The sequence below is a fragment of the Prionailurus bengalensis genome, chromosome C1 (assembly GCF_016509475.1).
Source record: "Prionailurus bengalensis isolate Pbe53 chromosome C1, Fcat_Pben_1.1_paternal_pri, whole genome shotgun sequence".
In the NCBI taxonomy this organism is placed as follows: domain Eukaryota; kingdom Metazoa; phylum Chordata; class Mammalia; order Carnivora; family Felidae; genus Prionailurus; species Prionailurus bengalensis.
The window spans coordinates 4,007,830-4,018,993 of NC_057345.1; the positions used below are offsets into that span (position 1 = coordinate 4,007,830).

The 11,164-nt window shown below is 48.5% G+C and overlaps 1 protein-coding gene across 1 annotated transcript; it reads right to left on the reverse strand.

The window, feature by feature from the left end:
* Positions 1 to 1,130: 1,130 nt before the first annotated feature.
* On the reverse strand, positions 1,131 to 8,586 carry RPL22 (ribosomal protein L22). The gene is made up of 4 exons (XM_043573649.1): positions 8,477 to 8,586; positions 6,566 to 6,670; positions 4,031 to 4,155; positions 1,131 to 1,332 (listed from the first exon to the last, which is right to left on the reverse strand). The coding sequence occupies exons 1-4, from the start codon at positions 8,486 to 8,488 to the stop codon at positions 1,188 to 1,190; spliced, it is 387 nt and encodes a 128-aa protein (XP_043429584.1). The 5' UTR covers positions 8,489 to 8,586; the 3' UTR covers positions 1,131 to 1,187.
* Positions 8,587 to 11,164: the final 2,578 nt, after the last annotated feature.

Genomic DNA, 11,164 nt, shown 5'->3' on the forward strand with positions numbered 1-11,164 from the left:
TCAGGTGTAGAAATTAGCTGAGAGAAACTCTTTAAGAACATTTTACACTGTAGTTTTAAGACAATGCAGACATTTCTGCAGAATTGCTTAGATTTTAGAAGGGCACCATAAGGCATCAGGGTCTCTTTTCAAAGTCACTCCCAAATACTCTGGATTCTCAGTTGGCAACGACACATCTTTACAACTTAATAACCTTGCTCAGATCTCCAGCCTCTGCACACAAGGCCACGAAATCCCACTTTCAGTCTGGTCCTGCTTAATGCAAGTTTGTAGGACTGGACATTAAATCCAGGCATGGCCTAGGTGGCTCAGAAGTGACCATTCCCTTGGCACGTCCACACGTGTTTCCCCGTCTCCTCGGCATGAACTGTCTCTCAATCGCTTCTCCTTCGCGCCCCACCCCCGTGACAAGGCTCCAATCCCGGCCAGATGCACAGGTCCATCTCTGGAAGCTCTACCACCGCTCAGCTCCAGCTCCCCCTGCTGGGGGCCAAAGGGACAGTTTGTTGCAAAGAGTTGCGGGAACAGTTTTTATTTACAAATTCATTTTTGTGCACTTTTACTTTTAAAACCTGGGACTTTTATAAGCACTCTCCAAATTCTTTCCTGAAGAGGAGAATACGCAGCGGTGGAAAAGGACATCCTATTTCTACAGGAAGAAAAAGGATGTACATATAATTGTGTGCATCGAGTAATTTGTAATCAAAAGGTGAAGTAAATGCCCCAGAACCTTGCATTTTTATCGACGCTGCCCTGTTCCTGCAGGAAGCAAACCTCAGAGAAGTCACTGGTTTTGCGCTCAGTGGATTAGACGTCCCAATGTTTGTATACCTGAATCTTTTAAGAAAAGCACCAGGTAAAACGGTCACACCTTTTGAAGTAAAATAGTGACTAACTAAAGTGCACACACCTCCACACCCTTTAACCACCTGCTCAAGGTCAATTCACGGGCAGTTCCCTTAAAGGAGGTTATTTCTATTTTGGTATTATTACCACAATAACTAAAGTTTTTAAGCAGGAAAAAAAAGTCTAATTACAAATAAGTGAATGGCAGCCCAAATGAAGCCCTTTGACTATGATTTCCAATTTTCTGGTCAATCCACACTGCAGTGATACAAGGAAAACCACCATTTTGGTTCCCACGTTTTATTGAAGAACTTATACAAAATATTTCAGATAAAGGAGTTTTAATCCTCATCTTCCTCCTCTTCCTCATCTTGGTTTATCTGGAAGTAACGCAATTCGTAACTCTCTTTGCTGTTAGCAACTACGCGCAACCAATCACGTAGATTATTCTTCTTCAAATATTTTTTGGTGAGATATTTCAAATACCTGCAGAGAGAGAACACTTGAGAACTCACCACAGGGCTCCGGCATCTCCAACAGTCACTTGTATAAAACCTGTGCATTCAAACCATCACCATTCAGGGTGTTCTCCCAGCATCCAAAAAGGCCAAAGGTAAGGCCGATATACCCAGCCAAGGTTCTAAAACAAGAGTCAGCCACATTTCATCTACACTGGCAATAAAAACGAGGACAGACAAGGAGAGGTCACAGTTGTCGGTTAAACACAGCAAAATGCCTATGGAGTGGTTTAGTGACCACTGGAGAAAGATACCATGGTAGTAATGACACAGTTAAGTACCCGATCTTAGTACCTTTTACGGAGAAATCACTGGGTTTCTAATGAGCTCCAAGTACTTCCCGCATCTCACCTCACGGAGTCTAACCTCCTCCTGAGGTTGTTCGGATGACGGGGATTGTTTGCCACACACACACACTCACTCCCGCCAGGAGATGCTCACCACCCAACTCCTGGGAAACAGGACGCCACCCTGCCACTGCCCTTGCTCCGCCTCTGCAAGTGACGGCACTCAGTCCTTTCAACCTGTCAGCCTGACTGCTGGCGTGGCCTGGGGGACAGCTAAGCAGTCACCACAGCAAACTGCTTAAAAAACTGGCTATTTTTATAAAGGCAGCAACTGGCTTCTGTGCTCAACATCCCAAATGCCCAAAGCCTGCAATCGTGTTTCTTCTCTCACTTGTTTACTTAGGAGGCCCTCGGGCATCTTCCCAAACCCAAAAGGAGAAGAGGGAACAGAACACCAAACTAAGTCCCGGCTGGGCAAATTAACCTTTCCAAGCCCCACTCTCCCCCTCCATGAAATGAGACTCCTGATACTTACCATCTCTTCAGGCTGTCACAAGGACTACGTGAGACACACAGGCAGACCGGCAAGGACCCAGATAGGAACGAACCAACAAACTCACCACCTCCAGGAAATGAGTACCGCTCAACAGCGTTACTTACGCCAACAAAGCAATCTTCACAAAGATGTGAAGATCTCAGTTCAATCCTATCCACTTTCCCCTACGTAAAAATAAATCAATTTGGTCGTTCCATCTAAAGTATTCTTTTCTGCCATTTACTGTTTCTACCATATTGTATTCAGGTGAGGTGCTTAATTTGAAAGTCCAGGTGGCTTAAAATTTTTCATAATTTTTAAATTAAACCGCCTGGGTGGCTGAGTTAGTAAGTGTCCGACTCTTGATTTCGGCTCAGGTGATGACCTCCACTGTGAAGGCAGAGCCCGCTTGGGACTCTCCTCTTTCTGCCCCTCCCCCACTCGTGCATGTGCGCACACGCTCTCTCTCTCAATATAAATAAAAATTTTTAAAAATTTTTTCTTTTTCCTTTTCTTATAATAGGATGTTGGAAAACTAGGTAAAAAGCTACAGAAGTGCGGAAACAAGAAAAAGTCCTAGATTAGGAATACCTAGAACACTTCAAGAAAACTATTACCATCCAGAAAGGAAAGCGATGAAGACAGGGCCCCTGTCCTCCTGCACTGGGGATGAACAATCTGTGCAAATGGAAAAGGTGTCAGGAGCCATTCTCACAGCCAGCCTGGTAAACGTTGGGGACAGGTCACAGATCATAGCATCACCCCCAGGAGCTCTGCAAAAGCCCAGTGTGTTGCAGGCTTTGTACGGCCTGGAGGCCCTATGGTTGCACCCATCTCCCGTGTTATCAAATCTCCTTCTGGGGGTGCCCGGGTGGCTCGGTCGGTTAAGCGTCCAACTTTGGCTCGGGTCCTAGTCTCACAGTTTGTGAGTTCGAGCCCCACATCAGGCTCTGTGCTGACAGCTCAGAGCCTGGAGCCTGCTTCCGATTCTGTGTCTCCCTGTCTCTCTGCTCTTCCCCTGCTTGTGCTCTTTCTCAAAAATAAATAAACAAACATTAAAAAAAAAAAAAATCTCCTTCTGCACAAATAACTGAACCAGGCAGAGTAGGAAGTCACCTCTTGACTGATAATAATTAAAGCTAAAAGCAAAAGCTGAATTATACCAAATTTGTCCTAACACACCTTCAAATTTCCCATTACTTGATTCAGTCTGACTGAAAGCTCCTAAGAACACGCCAGGCTCTGGGCTAGGAGCTAGGTATAAACCGCTTCAATTCCTTACAACCACCATACAATACTGCAGGACAAGCGAACTGGGGTCTCCGACTTAGAAAAATGGGCCCACAATGGCTTCAGTCTAAACTGAGATCTCGGAGTCCTCAGCCAACGATACTGGCACTTACAGGGAACTAAAAGTAGAATTAAAAATGGAAGCACACTGATCGTGAACACCGAAGAAGGTAGAGAACTGTCCTATCGCTGTGCTGTGCACCTGAGCCCAGTACAACACTGCGTGTCAACTATACCTCAATAAAATAAAAACGAAAGCTCTCCACTGATCTACAGGGAAAGGAGGCAATATTCTCATTCTCAGTACTGTCTAAGCAAGTCTGAGCATCTTTATTGCTTGAAATACGTGAGCCCGTGAAAAACAAAATTTTTAAAACTACCAAAAATTGAATGCTTTCAACCCCCACAGGAACATTCATTCAGTGCCTCCTTGCACTGGACCCTGTTCCAGGAATTAAGGGATGCAAGCAAAAAACAAATGGGGGGGGGAGGGGGGGTGTGGGGGCGGGACTCAGAGATGGGAGGCTGGCAGGTAGCACTTTTCTGTCCCATACCTTTTGGAAAAAGGCACCTCAGAAGTGACCGTAATCTTGCTCTTGCTCCGTTCGATGGTTACAACCCCTCCACCGAGATTCCCGGCTTTTCCATTCACTTTAATCCTCTCTTGAAGAAACTGCTCCTGTGGAAATCATCAGATCGATCAATAAGTGAAGCGACAGCTTTGCCCACTTGTTTTATGCTCTTAATACTCAATGAAGACTTGTTTCTCCTATGTTCAGTCTTCAAGAAAAAAAAAAAAAAATTACAGCACATATTTAGCTATTAATATGAGATCTGAAATCTAAGAATGGAAATTAGAAGACAGCACTACTCAACTTTATTTACACGTGGAACATGAAAACATCCCCGCATGAACACACGTGACTGCTTCCACACAAGGTCAAACAAATGTGCCTCTACACAAAAGGCTTGACTGATGAATCAAAAGTAAAGAATAGACAGGAAACCTAGGGCCAAACTGTTACAAAGTACAGACAATTCTGAATCTAAGGAGTATAAAACACCACTCTCAGTACCATGAGAGGAAATAAGTCAGTCTTCAACCTAGTAGTAGGAGCAAAACATAACACAGACCAAAACAACTCTACATCAGCTCAGGGGCCGTTTGCATGGCACAGCAGAAGGGCAACAGCCCAGGAGCCCAGAAATGGCACTCTTGGCAAAACCCCTTGGAAGCCTGGGACCCACCTCCATGGGGTGAATTCAGGGGTCTTGGTCAAAAAGGAGGACTCCGGGGGTGCCTGGCTGGCTCAGTCAGTGGAGTGTGCAACTCTTCGTTGTGGGGTCAAGACCCACATTGGGCTTAGAGCCTACCTCTTTAAAAAAAAAAAAAAAAAAGGGACAACTCTGGTTCTCTTGCTGTTACAAATGATATGAAATCCCTCCAGCCCCAAATCCCTACAATCATCTATTTAAAAACTCCAAGGTGGGGGGGGGGGGGGGTGCCTGGACAGCTCAGTCAGTTGAGTGTCTGACCCTTGATGTCAGTTTGGGTCATGATCTCATGTTTCATGGGTTAGAGACCCACATCGGGCTCTGCTCTGATGGCGTGGAGCCTGCTTGGGATTGTCTCCTCCTGTCTCTGCCCAGCATGCACACACGCACTCTCTCAAAAATAAATTTTAAAATACATACATACATACTCCAATACACTGTACATTAACTGAGGACAGAATAGAGTGACTAAGTCAGAAATCTTGATTTCTGCATCTTAGACTCAAGTTTGTTTTTTTATCCTAAGAAGGTTCTAGAAGGAAAAACAATTACACACAAGTGAGTGTAAAGGCAGGGAGAGGGAAGCGATGCCAGGGAAGGGCCAACACAGACACAAGCTGGAAGAGGCCACAAAGGTTAGGAGGGAAAGGTGGCCACAAAGAAGAGAAAAGTGTTACACAGAGACTGAGGAGCCAATTAAGGGACTTCCCGCAGCAACAGAGACACAAAAGGCATCACATCACACAAGGCAGGGACACGCAAGTTACGGGCATTCACTGTTGTTAGTGGCCATAGGCTGAACCTCTAGATTTTTTCACCTGAAAATTATTCTTGTTGTAACTTTATCTTTTGACAAAGAGAAGAGCAAATGGGAATTTAAGAGCCTCTGCACAAGAAGTCTGAATTCTGGGACACCCGGGTGGCTCAGTGGCTTAAGCGTCTGACTTTGGCTCAGGTCATGATCTCTCGGGTTGGGAGTTCGAGCCCCGAGTCGGGCTCTGTGCTGACAGCGTAGAACCTGCTTTGGATCCTGTCTCCCCCACACACACGGACACCCTCTCTGCCCCTCCCCTGCTCGCAGGTACGTTTTCTCTCTCTCTCAAAAATAAGTAAACATTCTAAATAAATAAACAGATAGATAGATAGATAAATAAATAAGTCTGAATTCCCCAGACACGGCTACTGAACAGGTAAAGAGTAAACTGCCAAGTTGCACAGTCAAAATATGGCAATGAGGTTAATTTTTCTAGGGCCAAATATGTGGGGTAAAATATCAATACAAAGCGGGATATGGAGAAAAAACAAGCTCCAATTACAAATCAGCAAACAGGATATTTTAATGTAAATACTGAAGCCCTGATATCTGATAAAAAGGAAAGCCCAAAGAAACGCTGCCATCTGTGCAATACCCATAGCCCAGCAGTCAGGCCGGGTGGAGACAGCCCCTTACTCTGTGCGGATCAGCGCCCAGTGCTTATGCTTCAACACACTAAGGTGCCAAGCGGGTACCGGATCCAGTGGAGTTGGCCGTTTCCTGGGAACTCGGAAGTAAATAAAACCACTTTTGGAAACAAAAGGAAAGAGGCAAAAGAAACTGAGGCAGTTCCCTAGCATTGATGTTTACTCCTCACCACCGATACACACCAAAGAAAGCGAGACTTAAAAACAAGTAACTAGACCAACTTCCGGGCTGTGTGGAGCCAGAACCAGAGATGCCCACAAGCAGGAGAACAGAAACGTGCTCCAGCAGGTTTTCTCGGCAACATCTCAGAAGGTCCCTCCCTGTCCTGAGTGGCAGCAAGGGTGTCACTTACGAAATTGGCAGCATCCATGATTCCGTCTTCTACAGGGTGGGTGCAGTCCAGAGTAAACTTCAGAACTTGCTTCTTTTTTTTGCCCCCCTTCGCCACAAGCTTTTTCTAAGGTGCGCAAACGACACACAGATGAAGGCACAACCGGTATGCCCCTCCCCCCAACCACCAAAAACATAACCAACCGAAAATGCCTGAGACGGAAAAGCCCACACAAATCCAAAATCCGCGAAGCTGTGCTCGCTTGCTTGCGGGGTCGCAAGAGACCTGCCCTGAAGAGTGATACCCAGAAGGCTGCTCTGTAAGCTTAGGGGCCGGGAGTCATGCCCTTTTGAGGGGGGAAATTCTAGCACTCTGACTTACTTGCCCTTTCCAGCCTCCCCCGTCTCTCTGGGCATGAAAAGTCTGTTACCTTATGAACCACAATAAAAGGAACATTTTCTTTTATTTACCATAACACTTTAGAAATACAGTTTCAAGAAACAGTGCATACTTTATTCCAGGACTAGGGCAAGCATACAAAGTATGCCTTGCATATCTAAGACAAATTGAATCCGAAATGAGTACTTGTCCTAACTCTCCAGATTAGGGTCCTGATCCGTTTAACTGCTCACCTACCTTCTTGAAAACCACAGTGGGAACTGCACGTCCCAGCAGCGCATCCACCCCAGCAGGGACAAGAAAAAGACTCAAACTTTCGTTCTAATTACACTACTGTCGATTTCTAGGTTTTGATTTAAATCATCAGTCTGAGCACATCCTGCGAGGATCCAATCCCCTTACTCTCACAAAGCTCAGTCTTCTCCCTCTGCAAACTCCAACATCGCTAAGAAAAGCACCTGCACGACCTTACCTAACTACTTGGCAGTTCCACTCTAAAAGTTTTACAGACTCTAAAAAGGACTTTCCCAAGAACACACCTGGTCCCCCTTCACGTTTAAAAAAATTTCATCTACCATTTGACTGGCTCAACCTGTCCAACATTTTAGCTACTCCAAAAATCACGGATTTCTCTTTAAGACATCTCTTCCTGGTAACCTAAAGGGATGCTTTAAGATCTAGTCCCGGACATACACAATCAGCAAGTAAAAGACCTGCCCACAATGGGATCCACACCTCCCATCAAGGTTTTAAATCAAAGGCATACAAATGCAGAGAGGTATTAAAAGCCTGCCCCGGCAGAAAAGAGTAGGTAAGCCGAAAATGTTAACGGTGTCCCAACAAAATGGAGGCAGGAAAACGACTTGCTCGAGCTAACATGTGAGGAGGGCGAGCGGCAGGCCGAGTGACACGAGGGCGCCACACGGCCGGTCCCAGCCCGGCCGGGGCTGAAGGGAGGTGGGCCCTGCCCTCGACCAAAAAAAGTCTCTACAGGTGCGCCCTGAGGAACTGCTTCCTCCATGAACACTACGAGGGTCCTCAAACCCAGGCCCCTCTCTGAAAGCAAGCCGGCCTGACACCTTCCGTGGACATTCCCACTCGTCTCCAAGTCCCGGGTGTAGGTTACCCGGATATGCGACTCCCGAGAGTGGCAGGTCCCCTTCCTCTTCCCCGCCCTCCGCCCAGGTAACCAGGCCCAGACCCTGGCTGCCTCACGCCAGCCGGGCTCCCCCGGGCCCTTGCCGGCCCAGGCTGTAGCCTGGGCGCCCCAGCTCCCGGCTGGCCGCAGACAGGGGCCCGAGCCCGAGCCGCGGGCTCCGCAAACTCCGGGGCTCCTCTCGCGCCCCAGGCCGCGGCCTCCTCCGCCCACAACGTGCTGGGCCCGGGGCGGCCCTGGCCCGCTCCCGCCGGCCTGCCAGCCCAGCCTCGGCCGGGCTCTGCAGAGCTCCGTCCCGCACGAGCCGGGCAAGAGCCCGGCCAGCGAAGCCCACGTGCTTGCCCCAGAGCTGAGGCCTCGCGCGGAGCCATACTAACCACGGGCGCCATGGCGGCAGCGGAGGCAGAAAGGGAGGTGGGCGCTCTACGCAGACGCAAAGAGCTCGCAGCGCGCAGAGCACGCAGGACTCAGGCCGCACCAATCGCTCGGCCACGCCCCTCGGCCGCCACGATTTCGCCCTGTTTTGTACGATCGGGGAGCGATTGCTTTTCCCTGAATGCAAAGCCCGTCCTATCGCAGGCCTTGGGCGGGGGGGGGGGGGGGCGTGCTGAGGAAGGAGGCCCTGTGGCCTGTCCCACTGCAAATGATCGGAGGGGGGAGCTAGACTGGATGAGCCCAAAGAGAAATAGAGGGTTCGCTCTACTTTTGAAAGTTTTGTAAAGAGAAAAGAAATAAGGAAATTCACTAACCCATAAATCACCAGCTAGTGGTATGGGAGTAGAACCCACCAACTTGGGGAGTTGAGGCCTTTCTGGTCCTGGGGTCCTAATGCCCAAGAGCACTTTGGCTTCTTCCTATTTGAAGTGCCCAGCCTTGAAGCTGGTGCCCAGGGGCTGTGTCTCCCAGGGCTAGCCCTCCATGCTGCAGTCAGGTACACTCTCCAGTTTGACCCCTTCGCCATCTCAAATACAAGCCGCCCACCCTCCGATCATCACCACCTAGCTTTCCAGCGCGTGCCTTCTAGTTTCCCAGTTCCAAAAATTCTTGTGCCAACACTTCTCAAACTGGCACGTAGACAGGAATCACCTGGGGATCTCCTCAAAATGCAGATTCCAATTCAGTGGGTCTCACTGGTTTGAGAGTGTGCATTTCCCACAAACTCCCAGAAGATGCTGCTGCCGGTGGTGATCTATGCACCCCAAGCTGAGTAGCAGGGATCTGCAACCCCCGAACTAAGATCCATTGACAGGACTGCTTTCCACCCACCCTCACCCCCCTCTTGTCCTCACCAGTTACATCCTAGGGTCCTTCGTTGTAATCACCCAGCTGCACACACCCTCCTCTCCCTTCCACCTGGCTGCAGTGGCCTCCCCTGGCAGAAATCCCATCCTGGCTTACAAGGGCTGGAGGAAACCCAGTGCACTGCCTGGTGACTGGTCTAGGTTTAAACTCAGGCCTGTTGTGCCAGTTAACCACGTACCAAACCCACCCTTTTATTCTTTTTTTTTTTTTTTAATGTTCATTTCCTTTTGAGAGAGAATGTGCAAGTGGGGGAAGGGCAGAGAGGGAGAGGGAGACAGAGAAAGACAATCTCTTCACACCAATTTTCTTGGAAGAGTTGCCTCTCTGTGGACTGTCCTCCCATTGTCCATTAAACCCACTCTGGTCAGGCTTTTGGCCCCCAGCTATCAGGACAGCTCTCATCAAGGTCACTGGAGATGTCCCCCTGCTAGGGACTGGGGTCAGGTTTTGTCCTCCTCTTCTTGCTTCCTTAGCAGCATCTGACACTGTGGGTCACTCCCTCCTCCTTGCTGACGTTTCTTGGGGGGTGGGCAGGACTTAGGGTCTCCTGGTTCTCCTCCCACTTCACTGGCCACTCCTTCTCCATCTCCTTACTGCTCCCTCCTCTTCCCTGGATTGAAGGGCTGCAGAACACAGAGCTCCCTTCATCTTTATCTGCACTTGACCTTTGGTGTGACCCAAGATCATGCCTTTGATTACAACTCCCCAAGTCTCTGTGTGCAGCTTCCACCCCTCCCTGGACTCCTGACTCACAACCAGTGACCTCCTTGATATCTCTAGTCTAGAGTGTGGAGTGGACCACCCTCACCCCCATGACCCCACTCCTCCTCCCCCTCCCCCTCCCCCCCCAAACCCATAACCCTTACACCCACCTCCGTCCTCAGCCCCACCTCCGTCCTCAGCCCCACCTCACCCCTGAGTTCCTGAGTCTCCACACACATTGGTCTACTTTTCTTTGCTTGACATTTATTCCAACTTCTGAGACCTTATACTTGCTGCTCCCTCCACTTTGAACTCTTTCTGGCTTTTCTTGTGTCTGATCGCTTCTCATCCTGCAAGGTCTTGGGCTCAGTGCCTGTCTCTGCCCAGGATTACCTAGTGTACCCTCAGCTCCACCCCTCCCAGCTGCCCTCCTTCACATCATCCTGATAATTTTCTTTGGAGCACTTAGCACTGTCATTATTGTACTTGTCCATGTTTATACTTGGCTAACCGTGGCTACTGTGGTCCCTCCCATGTGTATGACCTATGGCAGCTGCTTACTAACAGATGAAGACACGAATCAATGGATTAAATAAGCCCAAGTGTCAGGAAGGGACTTCCATTTCCTACAGCCCCTCCAGAAGGAAACTCCTGCATAATTCGCTTATGAAGTATCCTGTAGCTCTGTATATCAGTTCTATCACTTACTAGGGTAACGTTTTCCACCTTCTAAGGCTGTTGTTTGGATGAGTTCATACAAGTAAAAGAACTTTGAATAGTACCTTGTCCACAACATTAGCTATTGTTATTACAGTTCTTGTGGATTAGAGCACAAATAGAACCAGGGGTAGAGAGGGGTAGAACAGGTCGTTTAGGGGCACCTGTGTGACTCAGTCAGCTGAGTGTCCAACTCTTGATTTTGGTCATGATCTCTTGGTTTCTTGGATGACTGTGCCCAGAGCCTGCTTGGAATTCTCCCTTTCTCTCTCTGCCCATCTCCTGCTCAAGCTCTCTCTGTCTCTAGATAAATAAACAAACAAACAGATAAATAACTTAAAAGA

Bases quoted from the DNA above. Each gene is read 5' to 3' on its own strand.
- RPL22 (XM_043573649.1), bottom strand. The intron at 4,156-6,565 runs GTAAGTGACACC...TGATTTCCACAG, and splicing joins TCATGGATGCTGCCAATTTC to GAGCAGTTTCTTCAAGAGAG. The intron at 1,333-4,030 runs GTATGGGACAGA...CTCTCTCTGCAG, and splicing joins GAGGTGCCTTTTTCCAAAAG to GTATTTGAAATATCTCACCA.